The 25,083-nt window shown below is 46.5% G+C and overlaps 2 protein-coding genes across 5 annotated transcripts in view; one reads left to right on the top strand and one right to left on the bottom strand.

The window, feature by feature from the left end:
• The window catches only part of PDK3 (pyruvate dehydrogenase kinase 3), a 155,628-nt gene that overhangs the window by 71,851 nt on the left and 58,694 nt on the right, over positions 1-25,083 (top strand). For 2 of the 3 annotated variants that reach the window (XM_081124817.1, XM_081124821.1), the window contains exon 12: positions 3,521-4,188. The exons of the other annotated variant lie outside the window; for it this stretch is intronic. In XM_081124817.1, the coding sequence (XP_080980943.1) occupies positions 3,521-3,566 (46 nt within the window). In that variant the 3' untranslated portion in view covers positions 3,567-4,188. Of the gene's footprint in view, positions 1-3,520; positions 4,189-25,083 lie in introns of those variants that run through there. 3 annotated transcript variants of the gene reach the window in all.
• PCYT1B (phosphate cytidylyltransferase 1B, choline) overlaps positions 10,193-25,083 on the bottom strand; it is a 99,427-nt gene continuing 84,536 nt past the window's right edge. The window contains exon 8 of one of the 2 annotated variants that reach the window (XM_081124822.1): positions 10,193-13,552. In XM_081124822.1, the coding sequence (XP_080980948.1) occupies positions 13,340-13,552 (213 nt within the window). In that variant the 3' untranslated portion in view covers positions 10,193-13,339. The remainder of the gene's footprint in view (positions 13,553-25,083) is intronic. The other variant, XM_081124823.1, reaches the window with a different exon arrangement.

Here is a 25,083-nt window from a genome sequence, read left to right as displayed (position 1 = left end):
ATAGCCTTTGATAAGAATCCCCATGGAAATTTCTGAAACTCTATCATTATGTGTTCACATCTGATAGTCCTTGTCTATATTTCTAGAGTTAGAGTTTTGAAAGTATTATCATCTCAGGAATACAAGAAACTTGAGCCTCGCCTTTATCACCACTCATATTCTGTGGACTTTCGGCTGCTCTCATGAGAAAAGACACCTACCTAACTGTCCGTTGTTCAGTAGATATAAAAGATCTCTTTCTCGCGCATACCTGAGATTTTCATAGGCAGAAAACCCCTGCAATTCCATTTTCTTTGGCAATTTTGCTTCTTGGCTTTTCAGCAAGGATTCTGTTTTGCATTGGAATTGAATCCATTTGGGATGATAGCATTTCACTTGAAAGGACATTCTATTAAATAATTCTAACTTTTGCCAACCTAAAAGTGACCTGCTGATTTGAATGCTGTGCAGACCTTTTGCCAACAGCCTAATAAGACAGCACAAATGTCAAAGATCATATGTGCCCTGAGCGGTGTGTTAGCGAAGGAAAGCGATGTCTAACCCTGGCGCAGGCGGGTTCGCAGCTCTTCGCTTCACCTTTGCCTTCCGAACCAGGCGAGGCGGCCGCCTTAGAATGGAATGCATATTAATAGCAACTACTGCATGCTTTCAAATAGTCTCACCTCCAGACTCTTTTTCAGAGAAATTACAAAGGCTCTTAGCATTCAGTTGTAGCTCTGTCTTGGCTCTGCGCATATGTTAGGCATCAAAAAGGCAGTCACCAGAGCTCAACCTGATTGGAAGTCAAAGGCATCGGCCATTTAGCCACCCGTGCTAAGTGCAGTGTGTGAGAGGAGTTTGCCAGAGCAGGTGAGATGAGTATGAATTGTTATATTGTTGTGTATAATACATCGTGGCACTCCTTTCTTGTAAATTCCATTTTTTGTCATTTGAACGTTTATAACCATGAGAAACCTCAGTCTGCGTTTTAAAAGGCACTATATTTACATTAAGAACTGGCTGGGGCCTTTATCTAAAAAAACCTGCTGAGGTTACTCTTGCACACGTTTACCTAGGACAGATGTTTTAAGAGAATTACAGTGCAAGTCTCTGACTACAGGGATCCGAAACCACTGGCGGTGGCCTGCCCGCGAGGAGGGGCCGGGCTGCGCGCTGGCCGGAGCTGCGGCAGGTTTGGCCTGGCTGGCCAGCTCGCCTGGAAGGTGAAAGAGAAAGGCCTGGCCAGGCTCCTCTGTCTGTTCCCTTTTTCTCTAGCTGCCTGTGCTGCTCTTCCTGGGGAAAGCATCCCATAAAATCCTTTCGGTTCTCACTTCTCAGTTTTAAAAGTTCCCGTTAGAGCCGCCATGTGACTTGGACCGATAAGTTGTGCACATACTTAAACTTCTTTTTTAGACTAGACCAAGCCAGATGTATCTTGACTCTGAGCAGGCGGCCAGGGCGAGGTGTACCTAGGCAATGCCAAGTACTGGCTGTTTAAAACACTGAAGTTGACGTTGCTCAGTGGTGGGGGAATCGCCTGCGTTTCTGTTGTGGTCGCTGTTACAGTTCTCATGCTCTCATGCTGCTCCGCCCTAGATCTGAATGAAGGCTGCCCTCTGATTAAAAACCGTAGCTGTGCCCGAGCCCGTCCTGCACACGGGGACAGGTTTCAGGAGCGTGGAACCCTCCACTTGAGCATCTGGCTAACCCCAGTCTCTGCCGAGTTCTGCCTGTTAGAATCGCATGAGGCTGTGATTGCTGCTCCGGGTGAATGTACACATCACACCATCTGTGCTCGAAGTTCACATCCTCGCAGGGTACACAAGTGCTGGCAGCCGAAATCTTTGCCAGATTTAGAATACAAGTGGTGAATACTTGAGAAATTCTTAAACCAAATAAGAGAAGTGAACATGGAGTAAAATATACCATCGTGAACATATCTAACACTGTGTTTAAATGTAAAATTACTTGCTTGGCCAATTTTTCATTGTAACTCCCTAGCTCATAAAAGCAGAGTCTAAACAGGGAACGATAATGGATTTGACAAGAGAAGAAAGCTAACTTGTGTATGAAATACAAGTTCATTACAATGTTTGTACCCGTAAGTCCCAATCTGATCTGGTTTCCTTTGAGCATCTGTCAGCCTAGTCACAGTGATGAATGTGCGCGTGTGTCCAGTGTTCATGAGCTGTCTTGTGGCTCATGGAGTGAAGCCTGGTCCCCCTGTGCTCTGTGCTGTTTTGTGGCCTGGCTGGTCCACACTGTCATGAATGAAGGATGACTTTGGGTTGAGCTAATTTGTCACGCCACGTTCTGTGGAGAAAGGTGTTTTGTTGTTGTGACTGTTGGAAAAACATGACCAGAGAAGTGTGTGGCTCAGATAATGTTCCCCATAAGCTGTGGAGCCATCTGTGGTGTGTGTCATAGCCAAACTAGTCCTGCAGCGCGTGGACAATTCTGTATCACAATCATCGAACAATAAAATGGTAGTTGTGATTCATTGTGCTTTGGTGTGGTCTTTTCCTGAGCTCGGGTCAGCAGTCTCATCCCTCTCACCTGGAAGCTTTGCCTTCTACTGGCTCGGTTTCTGAAATTCAATGTGTGATCAATCACCTTTGCAAGTTGTTGGGAATGCACAAAGGATACTTAAATTATGGTCAATCAAAGGAAAAATAGGTTATTTGGATTCTCTGTAGCAGGGAACATTGAGCTGACCTTTTTGGGGGACATCCTATTGGCAAAATAAAGAAGCTGCTTAACAGTAAATTGTTACAGTGGTATTTTTTCAAAATATGATCCATGGATCGTGGAAAGGGGACCATATAATGTATTGCCCAAGCCAGGACACCTTTGACAGTGAGAAAGAGCGCTTTATGATGCAAACAGATGTAAACCAGACTGTCTTAGGCAAATGGGGTTTGACTGGCCATAGACCACGTAGACCAGAATGACCTGATGTGCTGATTGCATGCAGATTCCTAGGCTATGCCTCAGCTCTGCTGATTGTGATTCTTGGGGGCGGAGGCCTAGGAATCTATATTTTAACAAATGCCCTAGGGATATTCTTTAAAAAGTATAAGTTGTGCCCTGGCCGAGTGGCTCAGTTGGTTGGAGCGTTGTCCAGATATGCCAAGGTTATGGGTTCAATCCCTAGTCAAGGCACATACAAGAATCAATCAGTGAATGCATAAATAAGTGGAACAACAAATCGATGTCTCTTTCTCTCTGCCCCCTCCCTAGAAAATTCAATTTAAAAAAGTGTAAGTTGTGCCTGACCAGCGTGGCTGAATGGTTGAGCATCAACCCATGAACCAGGAGGTCATGGTTTGATTCCCAGTCAGGGCACATGCCCTCCAGCAGGGGGCGTGCAGGAGGCAGCTGATCAATGACTCATCATTGATGTTTCTATCTCTCTCTCTCCCTCTCCCTTCCTCTCTCTGAAATCACTAAAAACATATTTACCAAAAAAAAAAATGTAAGTTATGAACTGCTGCTGTATGGAATATGCAAAAGATAAACAACTTGAAATTTCCCATTACAGGGCTATTGATGCCATGGTCTCTTCTGTGAAAGTGGCGCAGCACTGACACCAGGACCCAGTGCCTCCAAAGACACTTGGCCGCAGCTCTGTGCTTCCTGAATGTAGTCTTCACATTTCCCAATGCGTTGTCCTTGCTATTCTTTTACTAAACATTTGGTGGTGAAGGGGTGTCTTTTTTTCAATTTGAGAGCCCTGTAACTACTGTGTTGCGTATTTATCACTAAAAAACAAAATTTGAGCAAATCTGAGGCAAGAAACTTGGGCTTATACGATTCTCGGGGGGTGTTAATGTCAGGAAACCAGCACATTTGCCTTGGTTCAGCTGCCAGCTAGCTGTTAACTGTGCCTTAGTTTCCTTATCAATAAAATGAGGGAGTTGACTACGTGGTTCCGCAGTTCCTTCCAGGTCTGACGTTTTATAGCACTCCTTAGGCGCGCTCTCTGGACCATGCCCGTGCCTTCCCCTTCCCCTTCCCTCTTCTTCCACCCCAGGCACGCTGTCTTTGCCTTTTTCTCTCCTAAGTTCCAAAGGCCTGTCTTTTGTCTCTGTAACTCAGTTCCTGAGCCCATGCAGCCCAGCTGGCTCACCTTTTCTACCTCTGTGACTTTCTAAATAAACTTTCTCTTATAATTGGAAAAAATAAAACCTAAAATGGAAAGCAGTTACTAATCGACAGCTTTCATGTTGTGATATATTTTGCCCAGAAAATACAAAACCAGTGACTCTTAAAAGTAACACTTTTTTAAAGTATGTTTTTATTGATGTCAGAGAGAGGAAGGGAGAGGGAGAGAGAGAAACATCAATGGTGAGAGCGAGTCATTGATCGGCTGCCTCCTGCACGCCCCCTGCTGGGGATGGAGCTCGCAACCCGGCCATGTGCCCTGACTGGGAACCGAACCACAATCTCCTGGTTCACAGGTCGACACTCAACCACTGCGCCACCCCGGCTGGGCTAATAACACTGGTTTTAGTTAGAATTTTACAATTATCCATGTGTATTTTGCCAAAAGGCAGCGCTGTGCTGAAACAGCATTCACAAGTGGGGAATAGCATTCTTGTAGCAGCCACTCCTGCCCTGTTCTGAAATTCATAAGGTAAGTACGGTTTAGACTCACAAAGAGACCCTCCAACTCAAGAGTCTGTGTTTCCACCAACCTGCCAGAGAGCATTGCACTTTAGTGGACGGTTTTACTTCCATGCCCTTCCTTTCTAATTCTTCCCAGTGACTTAACAAATGCACGTTTACAAATGATTATCTGCTGATGTCAGCTGCGCGCCTCAGAATTACACAAGAGTAAGTCGTAAGGCGGCGTGCAGGAGGGTTGCCCTGGAAGGGTTGCTGTAGACCATTGTCCGCCACTAGAGCCATGCTGTACAATATGGTCGCCACCAGCCACCTGAACACTTAAAACGTGGCTAGTTCAACCGAGGGACTGATTTTTCATTTTGTGTATTAATTTAAATTCAAATAGCCACCTGTGGCTAACGGCTGCCGTACTGGACAGTGAAGCTGTCCACAGCCATTACATACTGTTGAGGCTTTTTTTTTTACTAACATTGAGCATCGCTTTTCACCTGTCACTGGGCTGGCTGCTTAACAGTACTCTTGTCATTTCTAGATGTTGTTCTTAAACGAATCCTTTGCCCTCTGCCCATTGCTGACACTTTCGTCAACATTAATAGTCTCTCTTGGGATAAGAAAATAACAATATGGTATTTAGACCTTTGCCCGTCACAGCCGCATGGCAGATCAATTACCTTTGCTGGAAAAGGCATTGGTCGTTGACCTGTCTGGATCCAGCTCTCTCAGAGGCACACTTGGTTCCCTGAGTTGAAATATTAACTACAGCCCAGAGGGTCTCAACCTGGCCACACTGGAATCTGAGCCCTGGGCTCCATTTCAGATCCATTCCATCAGGCTGTCTCTAGAAAGTCTTTTTAGACAAAGAGTTCCCTGTGAGCTTCTAACGTGTGACAGGGTCGAAAACCACTGATAAAGCCCAAACTACAGCCAGCCTTTGAGAATAGCTTGAGTGCTGGCAGCAGCAAATACGGTCTTCTTGGCACAGAGCAGGCCTAGGATCCTTGCCATTTTTTTTTTTTTAAATCCTCACTCAAGGTTATTTTTCCCATTGCTTTTCAGAGAGAGTGGAAGGGGGGGGAGAGAGAGAGAGGGAGAGAGAAACATCAATGTGAGAGAGACACATCGGTTGGTTGCCTCCTGCACCTGGGCCAGGAATCGAGCCTGCAACCCAGGTACGTGCCCTTGACCGGAATCGAACCCGGGACCATTCAGTCCCCGGGCCGAAGCACTAACCACTGAGAAAAATCAGCCAGGGGCTCCCTTACCATCTTATTGATGTTCTGTTTAACAGATAATTGGAAAATACTTAAAAGTGAGGAAAGGCCTTGTCGATTTGGATTTGCAGCAACTGAGCAGCCTTGCCATTTCCTTCTGTGCAAGAAACTCTGAGCTAAGCGAATGAACTTGTATTGTTTGCTGGCATTCCTGTCCAAACAGAATTTGCCAGTCCTCAAACAAAATAAACATGTTAATGACTTCAGCAACAGTGATGGATGCAGAAGCTTTCCACAGTTCCTTAGCAACCACTAAATATAATAGTGTAATTATTTCTGTTGTTAAAGATGACTGTTGTCAGCTTAGCACAATAATTGGAACAGAACTTCCCATAAGAAAACTGCTCTTTTCCTAGGCCTTCAACTGATAACAAAATGACAGTTTATGAGGGCAAATAATGCCCCATTATTCAGGTGAGAGAGGCCCACCAGACACCCTGCAATCAAAGAATCTGGGATGAAGCCTTCAATGACCGTCACATCCATAAAGCAGCTCTGTCCAAATGGGAGAGTTTCAACTGTTGCAGGCAAGGCCCACACCTGCTTATTAAGGCCTTCAAGGAAAGTGTGTGCTACGCCGTTTGACTTTGGTAGCTCCCCCAGAGCCTTATTGTTCCTGGGCCTAGCTAAGGGGTGACAACGTCAGTCTCCTCCACTCAGCAATTCTCAATGAGTGGTTTCTAATAGAAAAATCTCCTTTTAAGAATCCACTTTTCCTATTTTCTCCCATTCTGGGTAAGAGTTGGCAGTCTTTGCATTTTGGGAAAGTTAGAGCACCCCACCCCAAAGTGAATAATAAAATAATGTGAAGTTATTTAGTAAAATCATCACAAAATTCTATTTGGCAGTATCGAAAACATGGACGGTTCCTCAAGAGCTCAGTAAGGTCAAAGGTCAGGAGAGGCCAGAGCTGAGAATCAAGCTACTGAACTGGATTTGTGGTGGAGGGCAGGGATTGTGTCCTCCTATTCTTTGGAGAATAGGCCTGAGAGCCAGAAACTATTCCAGAGCTCCTTTCAGCAGGAACATGCTAATCCTCACCCGAGGATGTTTTTTCCATTGATTTTTAGAGAGTGGAAGAGGGGGAGAGGGAGAGAAACACTGATGTGAGAAAGACACATCAGTCGGTTGCCTCCTGCACGTGTCCTGACCGGGGATCAAACCTGCAACCAAGGTACATGCCCTTGCCCCTAGGAGTTGAATCCCTAACCCTTTGGTTCATGGGCCGACGCTCTAACCACTGAGCAGAACTGGCCAGGGCTACTTCTTGTCTTCTTGGTGTAGCCAAATGTAGACTGGAGGATATGTACAGAGAACGGGGGGAGAGGAGCCCTTAAACTTCTTTCTCTACCAGCCATGGTTCTGTGTTCATGAGTTGAGGACACGACACTTCCTCTGGACCCATTCGCATGTTCATTTGGGTCCGATATCTGCCATTATACCTGTTCTGTGCTTCTCTCGTTAAGACTCGAGAGAAACATTTCAGCAGATTCATCATGAGTAGGTGTAGGAATGTTTAAAGGAAAAACAAATCTCTTTATCTGCATGAGGGTTACTGTTACTCAACTGTGTCAGGACCTGGAAAAAGGCTCAGGGGGTGATGACCACTATCTTCAGTCATCTCATGGTACACAGAGAAATGTCCCACCCCCACAGGATGTCCACATCCTAATCCTCAGAACCCGGGAATGTGTTGTATTACACAGCAAGAAGGAATGAATGTTGCTGATGAATTTTAAATAGGGCTAGTTTCCTGAATTATCCAGGTGGGCCCAATGTAATCACAAGGGTCCACATAAGTAGAGGAGAGAGGCAGAACTGTCACATAATGTGATGTGAGAAGCACTGACTGGCCATCGCTGGCTCTGAAGATGGAAGGGGGCCACGAGCCAAGGAATTCAGGCAACTTCTAGAAGCTGGGAAATGCAAGAAAATGGATTCTCCCCCAGAGCGTCTGTAATTTTAGCCCAGTAAGATCCATTTTGGACTTCTGACACCCAGAACTGTAAAATAATAAGTCTGTGTTGTTTTAAGCCACTAAATTTGTCACAGCAATAGGAAACTAATACACACCTATTCGACATCTTTCATCTATCCTTAATCCCTAGGTACCTGACACAGAAGCCAGCAGGCAAAGCAGCTTGCCTCCGTGGTGTTAATGTTGATTTGTGGTTGGGCTAGTAAATGGTATCTTGCCGACATCTGTCCAGTGGAATATGATTCCAGATGAGAGAGACTGGTTATCTCCTCAAGCCATGTAATGAGTCAGGTCCTGCCGCATGCATAGCAGATGATGACAGGTTTTCTCTGAACTGGGAAATTTTAGAGTGACAAGGTCATAAACAGGTGAAAGGTCTCCGTGGAAAGGGTAAAGTATCCCAATTCTTTCAGGTATGGATTCATTCTTGGAAAGTGGAAGGTTATATTTCAAATATTTTACTTATGTCTGAAGTCTGCTTTTATTAATATAGTTCAGTAACCGCACAAGTCAGTTCCTTTCCCTGCCTCCCAAGACAGATAATGAAGGGAAGGAGCATAAACATTGCTTCTAGGAGACAATACAAGCCAACCCTACTCTGGACATTTCTCTTCACATTTCCCACATTTGGTCACCTGTGGCTGAGATTCAGCTAATGTGGTGGGGTGTTCTAGAATATAAACTATGGCAGTTCGCGAGGGCCTGAACTACAGATTAGTTAGCACCTACAGATATGCATGCCTCTAGTAACATTTTCAAATTCTGTTGGTTATCTATTGGTTTTTACTTGATGGTTTCTTAAAGAATTTGAGCACGGGATGTACTTTGGTGCTTATGAGTTGTCACGTTTTGTTTGAAAAGCATCTCCGTGGGAGCCTTCTTTTTAAATTTTTTAAATATGTCTTTATTGATTTCAGAGAGAGGAAGGGAGAGGGAGAGAGAGAGAAACATCAATGATGAGAGAGTCACTGATCGGCTGCCTCCTGCACGTGCCCGACTGGGGATGGAGCCCGCAACCCGGGCACGTGCCCTGCGATCACCTGGATCCTAGGTCGGTGATCAACTGCTGAGCCACGCCGGCTGGGCTTTGTTTTTTTAACCTAACAGCCCCTGCTGAATACCTAGAGAAGAGGCTTAAACATTCAACCTCAGTAGCCAATAAGAACTCCAATACAAGAGGACTGTGTGTGTGTGAGCATTTTTGATAGTGTACCTGTTTCTCTCAGGTGTATTTATTAACAAAGGCTATTTCTCTTTGGGGCAAATGTCAGAGTTCTTAAACATGAGGTTTGTTATGCCTCACAACTGATTGTTTTGCCCCTGAAAACATTTCTGAGGTATCACGGGAGTCAACAAAACTCCAAATACAGCCTGTCAGAATGCTTTTGATCTGTGTGGCAGAGCCAAGTAATATGATCTGTGACTAACAGGTGTTCTGTTTTTAAAGGAATTCCTTTGCTGACTACAGGCCTGGCGTTATGTCTTCTAGAGTCTGGGTTAATGTTAGAACTGATGTCATTTCAAAGAGCTAAACCTCAGCAGATGGAGTTAATAGAAGGCCCTAGATTCGGCTAGTGGAGGGCATGGGCGCAATTCTCGGAACATGGGCAGGATGTGTGTGTGGGGTGGGGGGTCTGCCTTAATTGTTGACATTTGGGATCCTGATTTAATGCCTCCACCCCCGTGTATCAGCTTCCAGCTGACCCAAGGAGCTTGTTTCCAAAGATGGAAAAGTGATGGAAATGGCAGGGCCCCACATTTCCACGCAGGTGGAAAGCATTCACCAGGTGTGAGAAAGCTGGGTGGAGCCGGAGACTCTGTAGCGTCTCACGGGTGAAGGCAGCCGTGGATGTTGGCAGTTGTGAAGGCCCCAGGCGACCTCTCCAGTCCCCGCTCAGTGAGAGGTAAGCACAGTCACTCGGTGACAACCTCATAGCTGGAGAAGCTTCGGGACAATGCAGGCTGCCTCTTAAATGTAGAGACTTTACAGGCAAAGGAGACCTCAGAGACCATACGTCCAACCCGGCATTCTACAAAAGCAGACGCTGAGGTCAGAGAAGTGAGGTGGTTTGGCCAAGGGCACAGAGCAAGTTGGTGGGGGATCCTGCAAGGAAGGCAGAGCCCCGACGGGGCTCCCCACATGACCTCCCCCGCGGGAGGGTCTGTTCCTAAGTAGCTTTTAAGTCGGGTGCAGGCCCTTTGGCAGCTCCACGACTGTGCCCCGTGCTGCACAGCGCAGCCTGGTCCTTAAGTGCTGGGGACACAGCCGGGCAGAGCCGGGACAGCTGCTATCCCTGTATTTTTGCACACTTTTGAGAAACACAACAGGCAAAAGTGTATTTCTGTATCCCTTTATGTATAAACAGGTGGGAGCAGGAGTGTGTTGGGAGCGGGAGGGGCGGGGTAGGGGTAAGGGCCGATTCCAGTAGTTTGCGTGATTCAGCACCAGAGCAAATGCTTGGGCAGGAGGTCGAACTTGAACCCAGGTACGTCATCGTCATCTTGTGTTATATGTACAGCGCAGTCTCAAGTGGTATGCTTTTCTTATGGCTTTGTCCTGGAACACGTTACAGTGACACAACAGAAATCTCAAGTCTAGAGGGGAGAAGCTATAAGTGCCTCATGAGCTCATGGCCAAGACTGGTGCGGAACGGGTGCGTGAGGCACAGCAATGCCTCTGCCCCGCTCGGGCTCGTCTAACTCAGCTGGGTCTGCGCCCCCGGCTTGCGTCCTGCCCTGGGGTACAGCTGGGTGCGCAAGTGGGGCCTGACGGAGAGAAAACAGATCCGCGCTCTTTCCGTCCCCCCCTCCAAGGACGCTCAGTAGCTGCAGCCCCGCAGCTAAGTCTCTTCCCCACAGAGCAGGTCAGAAGGTGGGCCGCGGTCTTGGGGTCACTCTTCTTGAGGTTGATCCCCTTTTCCTTCGGAAGGTCCTGGCACACGGGAGCTGGCTTCCCACAAACGGGCCCTTCGATGTGACCATGACATTACAAGTCCCCCGTGGGTTTAGCAGGTGGAAGGGTGAACATCTGCGTTCAGGGTCCCCAGGAGGAGGGTGTGGCAGCTACTGCAGAAGTGCTGAAATGGGGAAGCCGGGGGGCAGGGGATCCACATCCCGTATGGGTACCCATGGACTTTGGGGGTCCGTGAAAGGAAGCCTGCCTCCTTCAGCTGTTGGGGGGACTGTGTAACACTTGAAAGCGGAGAGGAACTACTTTCCCACCCGCCCTCCTTCATTTAACCTGCCCCGTTCCACAACCCTAAGGGCTGTGTTCTCATGGTCAGTCCGAAGCTTCCTTCCCTTTCTGGAGCAAAAGAATCCTCCCTTGCTTTTTGTCCTTTCTGCTGACCTCCTCCCGCTTGCATCATACTTTGTACATCTCTCACTGCAGCCTCCGCCCACAGTTGGCCATTACTGTTGACTGGCCGGTCCAGAGCAACCCCATCTCCTCCTGGGAAGGGGGTGGCCAAGAGAAACTGAGGGCCAGAAAGCATCAAGTATTGGGTTGCAGAATCCCCCCCCTCCTCAGTCTTGTAGCCTTAGGAGGTGTTCTTAGAGGTCAGGAGGGGACAATAGGTGAGATTTAGAACCCACCTGTGGGTCTTTTGGGCCCATCTCTGGAATATCCCAGGCATTGGGCATTTCCCATAATTGGCAGCTATGATGGCACTGAGTCTGAGTCACATAAATGGCACCTGTCAGTAGGGGCTATAAGGCCTCCAAACTTGCAGTCAGCCTGATACATCAACAACCGCACACTATTTGCTCCAGAGCAGGGTTCAGGAAACAGTGGATCTGTCTGCCCTGGGCGTCTCTCCAGGCACCTCTCTTCCCTGTTTCTCACCTTGCCTCGCCCAGCTGGTCTCCTCATCTTTTCACTGCCATGTCACCCAGCTGCAGCAGCAGGCATACAGTTTGCCCTGAGTGCATGACTGAAGAGAGACCAGATGGGCCTTGCTTTCTCTGCAGAGCAATGCTCTAGGCCTGGACTGCAAAAAGAACATTTCTTCTCACATGCCATGTTCCTGACAGCTCCCTGTCCCACATGAGTGTTCGGCAGAGTTCTGGAGGAAGTGCCAGGAACAAGCCGGCTCAGCCTCACGCTTTCACTTCCCAGTAAACACCACTCATCTCCAGGTGGGCAGGGAGGTAGTTCAACCCCAACACAAGGGGGAAAGGCATGCCGCCTCCTTCACTGGTTGTCCCACTTGTCACCTAGAAGGTCTGTTTCTTTCACAAGAGATGCTGGGCTCTGTCTCTGGCTTTACTGGGACAGCCAGGCGATGCTGCTCCTACCCAACAGTGTGGTTCTACATCTTGACTACCTGCTCACTTCCTTCCTTTGATGAGGGCACTGACTTCAAACAGCCTCCCTTCACTCAAAACTCTGGTGGGAGGCCATGAGAACAACATGCTAATTTCCTGGTTGGCCCAAGACATTTCTACAGGAATCCAGGGTGAGCTTTTGACAAAGTGCCCAGGTCACAAGGAAACCAGAGAGCCCTTGAGACCGAGGATTTCAGCAGGGTTATTGGAGTGACAGCAGGAGAGGAGTATATTGTAAAATGCCACCACTATGTTTTTGGGGTTGTATATGGTCTGTACCGTGGATGGCATGTTGCAGGTAGCACCCCCTGTTGGTATACTATGCGGTTGGTACATCAGACTGTTACTTGAGGTCTATGAAACTGTTCACTGGTCCTTTAAGGAGAAGCTTCAGGACAATTTACCACCTGCTAAGCCTGGAGCCAGAGCAGAGCAGCTGCACTTGCCTTTGCTATAGGATGTTTTTCTTTATTGCGTTTCCCACAAATTAAGGTAATTTGGGGAAGACAATGAAAAACCCATGATGAAAAAGTACCACCACGGGCCCGTTAGGCCTTACGTGGCGCTGTCCTTGACAAAACTGTCCCTTGAATAAGAAGTTAAGGGTCACAGTAGATGACCTTTCCTATATCTGGCCTAAAGCGAGGCTTTGTGTAGGCGCCACATTTCTGGAACTGGGAAGAACGGATGCGTCGCGGTGCTGGGCCTCGGCGGCTGAACTGCGAAGGTTGGCGCTTGCCTTTGACTCAGCTGTTTCTCTTGGGGACAGGTTAATCGTGGCAGAGCTTGGGTGGCAGGGGGCAACGTGCAGGGCCCCTGGGAGCCGGCAGTAGCGGGTTGAGGGAACAGCCGCTTCCACGGGTGTGTACTTGGGGAGGTGTGAGGACCAAAGCAGAAGGCACCCCACGGGGGCAGGCCTCCGGGGAGCTCTGCACCTCTCCTTGGCAAGGTCAAAGGTGAGCGGCCCTAAGTGACGCTACGAAGGTTTGTACAGGTTGTCCGGCTGGAGACCTCCATGCAGAGTCCGGGCGCGGGGCTGAGCGGAGGCTGAGGGACAGCTGGTCCCAGGGCCTCCCCTTAGCGGGCCGCAGCTCCCGCGCTGTCACCCTGCAGGCGCCACCCAGGCTTCCCGGGGTCCCCGCCCTCCTCCCGGCCTTTACTTCTCGTCTTCATCCCCCTCACTCAGGCTGCTGATGGAGGCGGAGGCGGCTTTGGGTGAGGAGGGCGGGGAGGTTTTGATGGGGAGCCACGAGAAGGTGGGCGACGGGGAGCGCGAAGGGGACCGGCTCCTGGTGGGGCTGCTCACGGGGCTCTGCTTCGGGGACAAGGCCTGCAGCATCCGGCTGCTCCTCTCCTGGAACATCTGCTTCTGGAGAGAAATCGGAGAGAAAGCGTGTGTCAGTCGGCCGTCTGCGATGGCAGCGGGACAAAGGAAAGGCAGGAAGGGGGGCCCCCAGCGCGTGCGCCCCCAGGACGGCCAGCACTCGGGGGGAGCTGCGTGCGATTGGGGCGCAGCGACCTGCAACACACCCGAGCACCAGCACTGCTGGCTCCTGGCAGCTCCTGCGGGCCCTCTCCCTCCGTCTACGAAATCTAAGCAAATGCCTCTATTTACCAGGCAAAGAGCAATGTCACAGGTACCGGAAGGGTAGAAGGAAAGAAAACAAAAGTCCCTGTCCTCGTGGCTACTGGAGGAATGGCACAAACATGGCTATCGGGAAGACCAACAAAAGATGTACTATGGGAGCGGAACCAGAGTCTGTGAGAAAAAGCAAATAATACTGATGAGAGAGGGCCCGGCCGGTGTGGCTCAGCGGTTGAGCATCAACCCATGAACCAAGACATCACCAGTTAATTCCCCTTCAGGGCACAGGCCCAGGTTTGGGGCTCGATCCCCAGTCGGGGGCATGCAGGAGGCAGCTGATCAATGACTCTGATCATTGATGTTTCTTTCCCTCTCCTTTCCTCTCTCTGAAATCAATAAAGATATATTAAAAAATAAATAAAAGATGAGAGAGGGATGTGAGCCTGCGGACACGTGGGCAGCAATTGCAAATAGGATGCTCTTGGGAGGCTCCCTGACAAGGTGCTATTTGAGCAAAGCCCTGAAAGAGATGAGGGAGGAGGCACATTCCAGGCAGAGAACACAAAGGAGGGCTCATGTAGTTCACGTCCAAGGAGGAGCAAAGAGGCCATGGTGGCTGGAGTGGAGTCTGGTGGCTGAGGGGCATGGACGGGGGAGGTGAGGGAAGGTCACCAGAAAAGTCACAGTGAACTGTATCATGTAGGGCCATGCGAGAATTTCAGCCTTGACTCTGAGGAGGAGAGAAACCTCTGGAGAGATCCTTTGCCTCTGGAGTTCTGAGCAAAAGAGGAACAAACTGGCTTTGGGTTTAAAAGGACCACTCTGTGGTGCTGGGAGTGGGCTTCAGCAGGGCAGGGGAGGGGCAGGGAGACGATCTGGAGCCGTCTGCAACGAGAATCCAAGGCTGTGCTGGGCCAGGGAGATGGCCATGAGGATGGTCGGGGTCCCATTATGTTCTTTTGCCATCGTTTTATTAAGGTATCATTTACTTAAAGTAAAACTTTCTACTCTGTGAGTTTTGATAAATGCCTACGGTTGTGTGATTACACCACAAACAAATGATAGGAATGTTTCATCAGCGCCTGGGGACCCTTTCTAGTCACCCCTCCCTCGCCGCTGGTGACAGGTCTGGTTTCTGTCGTGCGGCTTGGAAATGTCATCTCTGTGGAATCGCGCAGTATGTGGCCTGGCTGCTTGCTGAGGGCAGGGCCCACAGGACCCGCTGACAGTGGGAAGTGGGCTGTGGGGGAAGAGGGAGCGAGTGACTCGTTTCTAGCCCGTGAAACAGAAGCTGGCGATGCCATTTGTTGGCGCAGGGGACTGGGAGGTGCGGGAGGTTTGGGTGCTGAGACGGATTTTCCCGTCTGGGACCTCAGGCGATTGTTGCCTGGTGCTTTGGGAACCGGGCCCTTCCCTCACACTGCCCTTCTGGGGAGCCCGGGCCTGGCCCCGAGCCCTGCGTGCCAGGCCTCCCAGAGCTGCCAGTGCACCTACCCTCCTGCCCCTCCCCCTGCTCTCTGCCCTCATTTCTCGCCTTTGTTCCCCCCCAGACAGCCCCCAGCAGCTCTGCCCCGTCTTCTAGCCTCAGCCGGCCCTGAGAACCAGTCCTCCTTGAGCTGTTTTAGACTCTGCTTGTTTGAGTTCTTCATTTTACAAACCACTGCTGAGCCCTTGGGGACCAGGTGCCGTGCAGGAGGTGGTCACGTCTGAGCTGGGGCTTCAGTGCTACCCGGGAAGAGGGGTCAGGCGGGGAGGGAGCCCGTGGGGTGCAGGGCTCGCCGTCCAAGCCGAGGGACACGTGGGGGTACTCAGGACCACTGCTTGCCTGGCATGACCAGAAGCCCGAGTGCATGTCGAGTGGCGGTAGCCTGGGACTGGAGCACCAGGAGGAGATTAGATTTTTTTATTCCCAGTAGCCCCTGGAAGAGTTTAGTCAAGGGAGGGGTATGATCAGATTGGTGTTTTAGAAATATCTTTGGGTGTGAGCATAAAAGCAAGGAAAGAAGCCATACCGGGGAAAAAAATTAGTGTTTGGCTATATAAAAATTTCTGAACCTCAAAGAAGCCACCATGAAATGGGTAAAAAGCAAAAGAAAAAAAAATGGAAAAATTTTGCAACATTTAACTACAAATGATAGATCTTGGTACATAAACAAAGCTTAAAAATCACGAAAAAGAAGGTAAAAAACTTCACAGAAAAATGAGCATATGGCATATACACGCAATTCACAGAAGACTAAAAATGAACCATAAAAATGTTCAGCATCACTAGTAAACAAACAAATGCAAAATGATTGAAGTAAGAATTTTTAATAGATCAGACTATTAAAGATGTTTTAATCTTCCGGCTACAGTTGACATACGGCGCTCCAGAAGGTTAAAGTGCACAGTTCTGTGTTGTGATGTCTTTGGTGTTAGCATGCTTAGATTTCTTTATCATGTTCTTTTGTGCGATTACTGCAGGTTTTCCCCTGTGGCTACCATGAGGCTTACGTAGAATATGTTAACATTATAACACCCTATTTTGAACTGATAACTTCAATGAAATCCCTAATCTTTATGCTCTCACTTTTCCTCACCCTGACATTTTAAGTTATTGGTGTTACAGTTAGCGTTTTTTAATTGTGTAAACAATAACAGATTATTGCAATTCTGGTTATTTTTACTACATTTGTTTTCTAACTTTGAAATTAGAGTTGTAAGTGAATGATGCATCATTAGCACATTACAGAATCTCAATTTGACTATATATTTACTATTACCAGTGAATTTTATGCTACCTTCTCTTGGTGTTTTTTTTGGAGGGGGCGTTCAACAGGAGATGGAGGGGAGGATGCAGGGTTGTAATTTAAATTTTGTTCCATTTCTCTAGCTTATTTCACTAGAGAGTATAAAAACCTCTAGATCCATCCATGTGGTCACAAATATGGCAGCAGGACAGGCCTAGGGCCTGCATGGTTTGTGTTTGGGGACCCGAACCAGGCAAGACTGTGCACTGAATTCCGTGACTAGACGGGGCCCTCGGTTTTGTTCTGCAGATAGGGGGAGACAAGGGCCGCTGTAGCAGGGCTGTTGGATGGGCTGTGCCGCGTCCCGTGTGCTCTGCTGAGGCTCCCTGGCGGGACAGGCTGAAAGCCGCATTCGGCAGCGGGCAGAGCTATCAAGCGGTGTCCCTGCCTGGGCACAGGGGGACATCTAGCTCTGAAGCCAGAATCGGTCCACTCCGAGTGCTGCTGCGCTACCCAGATTTCCAGGGCCTATGGCCGGGCTTTCTGACTGGGCCCGGGGATGACTCAGCTCCCTTGCCTGGCAGAGGCAAACCAGGCTCTAGGCTCATAAAAATCTTTGTGTATCTGAGTGGGGCCAGCCTGCACCCCGCTGAGGTGCCTGCTCAGACTGCACCGGCCTTGGCCCCGCAGGGAGCAAATCTGCTGGTTGGGGCCGCCACTTGCGAGCTGCAGGCAGGAACCTGGTCTGCCAAGGTCGAGGTGCTGATGGCTTCACGCCCCCCCACTTCTCTGTCACAGTGAGATTCCCAGTGGTCAAGTGCTGCAGATTCCCCTGAGGGGCAAGGCTGCCGTGGTGGCTCCCAAGAAGTGACCTGCAATGAAGGGGCAGCTCAGCCCACCCTGGGCTCTTTCCCTGCTGAAGGAATCAGACTCAGGGGACCCCTGGGCGCGGGGCTGCGCCTGCCTGGGGGGCAGGCGGTTGGTTAGCATGTAGCCTCTCCTGTACCCCTCTAATGTGGTGTGTCAGGGTTTCTGTGGTGCAGGGAGTGCTTGAGCCTCACCCACATGTCTGGGATCCTCCCAGGGGTGTCTTGTCCATGGAGAGTTGTTAATTCTTGTAAGGGGGAGCAAAATCAACAACGACCTATGTTGCCATCCTGGCGACGTCCCTCCTAAGATTTTTTAAAGTTTGTAGTAGCCAGTGTTGGTGAGAGTTCAGTAGAAAGACCACACTCCCGCTACTGCTAGTGGAAGGGTAAAACTGCCCTCGTAAGGGGTAATTTGGAAATAGGTGCCAAAACTTTTTTCCTGAGGAGATAATCGGAGATGTAAGTAAATATTTATTGTGTACATAGATATTCAGTGCGGCGTCATAACAGACAAAAGTGAAAACTCCCTAAAGAGGTGAGAGAAGTCTTGCCCGTCCTTAAAGAGTATTTAATAATGTGAGAAAATGTTCATGAGCTATTACAAAGTAAAAATGACTCAAGAACACTATGTTCTGCATGATCCCAATTTTGTAAGAGGTAACGTATACAGGGGTGGGGCAAAAGGAACTTTACAGTTGTTCGTATAGAAAATAATACAATAATTAATAAATAATAATACAAGAATAAACCCTGTGTTTTGCATACTCACAACTGTAAACCTACTTTTGCCCCACCCTATATATGTACATGAGAAAAAGATTGGGGTAATAGCCCCAGAATATTAATGGTGACAACTCTGGGTGATGAGATTGCAGGCAACTTTTAGTCTCTTTATTTTATTATCCTTAATTGGTACATTTATAAAAATATAGATTAATGGTCCTGTGCTTAAATGTTCTTGTGGTTGTGTGCCAGCTTCCATAAAACATAAGTAATCATAAGGAGTTCCTCAACAAATATACTCCAGATAGAAGCAAAAAGATCAACAGAAATGACTGACAAGGGCCACTGCAGACAGAATTCCTTATATAATTAAAACTTGCTAGAAAATGGACTTTGACAGTATTTACAATACACCAGCATTTGTGGAGGCTGAATGTCACAAGCATTTTAGTCTCCTTTTATTTTTTATTTTCTAATAGTTCTATAATGAACATATATTACTTTTATCATCATAAAAAAGCAATAATTGTAGGGAGAAAGAAGACCGAGGCGAGATTAGGCTGAAGGGCATTGCTATAATGACGTAAGTGAGAAAATAATAAGGCCTCAGGTATGTCATCAATTCCCCCCAGGGCTAATTTTCCCCTTACAAGCTCTAGCCTATTACTTTTTAGAATCTCAAGTCTCCTCTAGCAGATAGAATAGAGATGCTGATTGCTAAGATCCTTTCCAGATTTAAAATTCCACAATTCTACAAATACACCAGTTATTCACCTTCCATTAAAGGTATTGATAACTCTGCCAAAAGACCCAACTCCTCTCAAAGTCAAACCAAAAAACATGCTATAGATGAAGCCTATTTATGAGACAAAATCAAATGCCAAAAGGATAGGATGGCCTATTATTAACAGTAACATTAAAAAAAAATTCCTTGGCTCAGCTGGCATGGCTCAGTGTTTGAGCATCAACCTAGGATCCAGGCGATCGGGGTTCGATTCCCGGTCAGGGCACAGGCCCGGGTTGCGGGCTCGATCCCCAGCAGGGGGCGTGCAGGAGGCAGCCAATCAATGATTCTCTCATCACTGATGTTTCTCTCTCTCTCCCTCTCCCTTCCTCTCTCTGAAATCAATAAAGATATATATTTTTAAAAATTCCTTGAACTTCTAGCATGTACTTTAAAATATGTATTTTTATTACTGTAATCTTTAAGTGTATTTTTTGTGGCAGCCATTAGCCCTCCTGCTGTTAATGGATTGTCAGCATTTCCATTAGAAGCCCACTTTCTACAGAATCTACAACTTGTCTACTGTAGTTTGACTCAAGCTCGTAACTGAGAATATTTTGCCCAAGGGGAAGGAATCATTTGAATCCTTAATGATAAACAATGGTGTCGCACTTCATAAAATGCCATATCCATGCAGAATAACTCTGGGTCTCGATTGCAAGCTCTCTGTGACTGGTGCATTTTGAAGGACGGTTCCCCTACAAAGAAGCTGAATTAAACCAGGTCAGGAGACAGTTTGTAATGAGCTTCCTGGGAAGAAAAGCACTTTAGAAATATAACTAATAATGAAGACCCTGGCATGGCATTTCCAAAGAGAAAAGGTATTTAAATTCAGTCTTTTACTGTATCAAGAGGTTTCCATTTATAAAGTTTTCTCCCAAGAAAATGATTCCATTTATAGTCCTGTCCATATGAAAGTATTTTCCCCTCCTACAAAGTTTTCCCTTTTGAGAAGTTCTTAACATCTACTGAGGCAGTAAATGTCATGACAAATGTCTTTAAAGGTTTCAGGATTTCAGATATATTCCGGAGTATCTGCCCAAAAAGAAATGAAAAATATCCTGGTTACATCTAGTTGGACATCTGGGAAACAATGGAACTTAAGGAGAGGGTTTCAGTTGTGTCCAAATCAGTAAACAACTAACGCCCACAGTGCCTGGCATGTGCCTGCCAGGCACTGTTAAAGGGCTGTAAGTATAAAACAATTTAACCCTCCCAACAACCCTAGTAGGTGGCTGAGAGGCAAAGGCACTTACCTAAGGCTACCCAGCCAGGAAGCGAGCCTCTTCTCATTACCAACTCTGTGTAATTAGCCACTTTCATAGCAAGAAGCTTTCCATGTTTATTCATGTTTTACTTGTGCATTTGTTGGAAGACACATTTTTGAAACTACTGTCAAAAAGACTCAAGTGGGAAATCTAATTCAAATCCACAAGCTGAATTTTAGATTTCTTTTCACAAAATGAAAATGGTCTTAAAAATGAGCCATGCCATTAGGATGGCTATTGTAAAAATATTAAAAAACAAGTATTAGGATACTAGAGAAAAAAACAACCCTTGTGCGTTACAGTGAGAATGTAAAATGGTGCAGCCACTGAGGAAAACAAAAAAAAATTAGAATTACCATATGACATAGCAATTCCACTTTGGGGTATATACCCAAAAGCATTGAAAGCAGGAACTTAAACAGATATTTGTACATCCATGCGTATATCAGCACCATTCACAATAGCCAAAAGGTGGAAACAATCCAAATGTCTACAAATGGGTGAAGAGATAAAATGTAGTAGATATAAACAATATCCCATTATATATGTACACACACACAAGCAATGGGATATTTTTTTTTTCTGCTAGCATGGTTAGAGTATTTCCATGATAGAAGTTGAAAAGAAACATTTTGTTTATTACAAAGTATTATGGAGGGTTTTCCTGGCATGAAAAGTCTGCAAATTGATCAAAGATTCCTCCTTTCAACAAATATTTACTGATAGCACACTCTGTATGGTTCAGGCATTAATCTAAGCCTTAAGGATACAGGAGTAAACAATAGAGAAAAAGTCTACGCCCACATTTATTTTTTTAATTGAAGTATAATTGACATTTTAGTTTCAGGTGTATAACATGATTCAGTATTTGTATATATTATGAAATGATCACCACAATAAGACTAGTTAACATCCATCACCACACAAAGTTACACAATTTTGTGATGAGAACTTTTAAGATCTACTCTCTTAGCAATTTTTAAATATGTAACACAGTGTTAAATACAGTCACCATGCTGTACATTACATCCCCAAGGCTTATTTATTTTATAACTGGAAGTTTCTACCTTTTGGATTCCCTTCACTCATTTTACCCACACCTCTACCCCCTGCATCTGGCAACCACCAGGGGACCTCACATCATATAAATCGGTCCTTTCCAAAAAGCAAACACACCATCAAAGTCTTTTTGTTATAGGTAATCTCATATATCAGATGGCAAAGGCCTGTTTGGTTGGCAGACTGCTTGGATTGGGGCAGAGGGAATTTGTGGTCCAGGATGAACTAGAAACTTGCACCTGATTTAAGGTCATTCTCTCCTGGTGCTCCAAGGAAAGTCTATGTTCATGTGGTAAAATAGAATAGATCTACTTTCACTTCAAACAGGAAATGATTCTCTGTGTTCAGTTAATGAAGGTACATGTGGCAGATCATTCAAAATGATACATGATGTTTTTTAAAAGCAGCATATGTGGTTCAGGTACTAATGTTTAAATAGAATGTGTCTGCTCTGGGAATTCAGATACTTCAAACAAAAACAACAAACTCTCGCTAGGAAGGCTCTACCCCAAAACCTTAACCCTGGAAGCTGAGTCAGCCTCCCTCAGCCCTGGCTCCTTCCCCTTAATGCCTTGGAAGTAAACTGTGTGTCCTCCAACATGGCAGCAAAGCTTCAAAATTTAGCTTCTTTAAAGCCCCTCCTTTGATATAGAGTGTCTTTCAAAGAGAACACCCCATTCAAAGAGAGGCAATACCAAATCTCTGTTGGGAAGGCTTCCCTTTGTAGCTCTGCTTGGGTTACAAGCTATCTTTCAAGCATGAGTCAAGACTGGTTGCAAGAATTAAGCACATACAGTCATGTATCACTGAGTGCAGTTATCCAAACCTAGATGGTCTAGCCTACTACACGTAGGTGCTATGGTATAGCCTATTGCTCCTAGGCTTCGGGCCTGTGCACAGCATGTCACAGCAAAACACCAGATTAATCAAGTACAAGAGAAAATAATGTAATCAAGAGGGTGGAGATGTGGAATTGGCAGGTCCCACACCCATGGTGTGACTTGGCATGGTGAGCACACAATACAGTATAAAGATGATGTGTTACAGAATTGTATACCTTAAACCTATATAATTTTATTAACCAATGTAACCCCAATACATTCAATAAAAAAATTGGGAAGGAGGAGGGATACCTTAGCTGCAGAGGTACCCCCTGAGGAGCAAGGGCTCCCCAGCCCAGGGTTCCAGTGCTGGCCAGAGGAGTCCCCATAACATCTGGCTGCGAAAGCCAGAGGAGGTTGTGTCCGAGTGGGGCAGAGGGCTACTGGAGACGGAGGCATCCTCTGAGGGGCCTGTGCATGGACTCACTCCCTCACAAACTCACCTGCTCTGGGCTCCAGTGCAGGGGCAGCAGCTCACCAGGTGACAGGGCCATATGGGAGGAACCGAATTGACTAGCTTCAGGACGGGGGCTGGAGGGGCAGGGGGCAGGACAGCTCTCTCCTTTGTTGAGCCCTCCCCCAACCCAGCTAGCAAAGAGAACAGAAACAAACTCATAGATTCAGAGAACAAATTGATGGCTGCCAGATGGAGGATAGGAGAAAAAAGGTGGAAGGGATTAGTAAGTGTAAATCGCCAATTATAAAAGTAGTCGCGAGGATGAAGGGTACAGCACACGGAATAGTTAGGAATACTGCAAAAACTGGTGTTGAATGGGCACGAGACTTATTGTGGCGATCACTTTGTAGGGCATAGAAATATCTAATCACTGTCATACACCTGAAACTAATATCGTATGTCAACTGTTATTGAAAATTTTCTAAAACAAAATTTTAAAGACTATAGCTTTTGTCTTAGTCACTCTTTGTCACTCACTCTGGGAGAAGGAAGCTGTTGTGTCATGAGGACACTTGGGCAGTCTTGTGGAATGGCCCATGTGGTGTGGGACTGAGGCCAGCTAAGTCACATGAGTGAGTGTGAAAGAGAACCTTCTAGCCCTACCTAGATGGCTGCAGCTCCAGCTGATGTCTTGACCGCAACTTCATGAGACCCTGAGTCACAACCATCTAGCTAAGCTGCTTCCTGGTTCCTGACCTTCACAAAATGTGTGAGATAAGGAATGTTTGTTGTTTTTAAGTCACTGAATTTTGGGGTAATTCGTTACACGCCAATAGATAACGCATACAGCCATGGACACTGTGATCTTTGCTTATGAAGAAGGCTGCCAGTACCTTTCCTGAATTTTATGACCTGGCCTAAAGTACCATTTTGGCAACTGGCTTTGCCACAAAGCCTTGAGAGGTTTTAGTAGGCTTCAGTTTCTCCACAATGCCACACCCTGAAGTGAAGCAAAGTGACTGCATCCTGTAGACATTCCTATCACAAAGGACACAGTGCTGGCTGGGAGAAAGAGGCTTGGCCCCAGGCTCTGTCCCAGTAGCTCCAAAGTCCTGTGAGACCACAGGAAAGTTTCACAATTTTCCCAGGCCTTTGTTTCTTTATAACACAGCTATAATAAGTACCTTCTTATGTGGCTAAAATGGCTATAGAATCCTCTAAAGGACTTTGGAAAAAGAGTTTAACCTACTATACAGCTTCTAGACGTAACAACATCATCACCATGATCACTACCACCACTCAGATGGAATGCAAGGGTTTATATTTTGTATTGTGGTTTTGATATCAATCATGAGGTTACTTGGGGAGACCTAAAGACTCTACACCGTGAGGAACAAACACAACTATTCCCTGAAGACAGGTGGGCAGCATAAATGTGTGAGTCAGGTTAGAGGAGGTATCAGGGAGGAACAATGGGGAATGGCATGAACACCGCAACCAGAGAGTTCGTGCTCTCCCTAAAAGAAATTTTAAAACATTGTTGAGGGCCAACCAAACCAAGTCTGCCTGCTAAATGTCATCCACCAAACATCAAGTTGGAACCAAGCTTTGTATCAGATCAATGTAGATCGATACAGATACGGAAGTTTCAAGCCTCAGCATATCCTTTGCAAATGCTGGAAGGTTCTATGACTAGGTCTTCATTACACATCCACCCATCTATTCATTCGATCCAGAAACATTTATGGTGTACCCACTATCAGCTAAATACTACGCCTCCTACCACTCCTGTTATACCGAATTTTGTGCCTTAAATCCTATTTTCTGCCTTTTCAAGTTTGGGTTATTTGTATCAGTACTGTATTTTCACATAATGCAGATCCTCTATTTTAAGAAACGAGTTCCAGTCCCAAATGCACAAATAAAGAATTATTATAATAATAGCATATTCATGAAAAGCAAATTACTTATCTTGGCGTTTAACATCCTTGTAACTATTCCTGTACTTTTAATGTCAACAGAAAAAAAGTAATGTCTAAGTCTGGCTGATACGGTAAATTAATGTTAATAACAGTTTTGACACTAATAGCAAGTTTTAAAGAGAAAAACCTCCAGTCTCTACGCTGGGTTTCATTTCTTAAAAATCCCCTCAGCTCGCTGTCACCAGACCCCCCCCCCCCCCGAACAATTCCAGCTACTATTTCACCTTCATTGGAGCCTGGAATGACTAGGGTCTACGAAGTTTCTATGAAATTATATTCCTTCCCTGCATTTGCTCACTCCAGATGGAGAAAACACCCACCCCCTTGAGTTACAATACCAGAGCTGCTCAGCAGAGACACATTTCTGAATCCCTATAAGCAAATGAATACCTACATGGTTTCATTAAAAAGCCACTAGCTGTTTCTTCAGAGCCTGAAAATTAGCTGTGCAAATGTGAACTATTAAATTACACACTAGGTTAATAGGAAACTTCAGATTTTCTGTTATAGAGACCATGGAACACCAGAGAACATGAATTAAACTGACGTGAGCGAAAATTTTAACATGCCCAGGGGAAATGAAAAGGAGCCTGGCCTGGTGTGGCTCAGCAGTTGAGCATCGA

This window comes from Miniopterus schreibersii (assembly GCF_964146895.1).
Source record: "Miniopterus schreibersii genome assembly, chromosome: X".
Lineage (NCBI taxonomy): Eukaryota > Metazoa > Chordata > Mammalia > Chiroptera > Miniopteridae > Miniopterus > Miniopterus schreibersii.
Note: the sequence above shows the minus strand (reverse complement) of the source record. Positions and strands in the feature narration are given on the sequence as shown.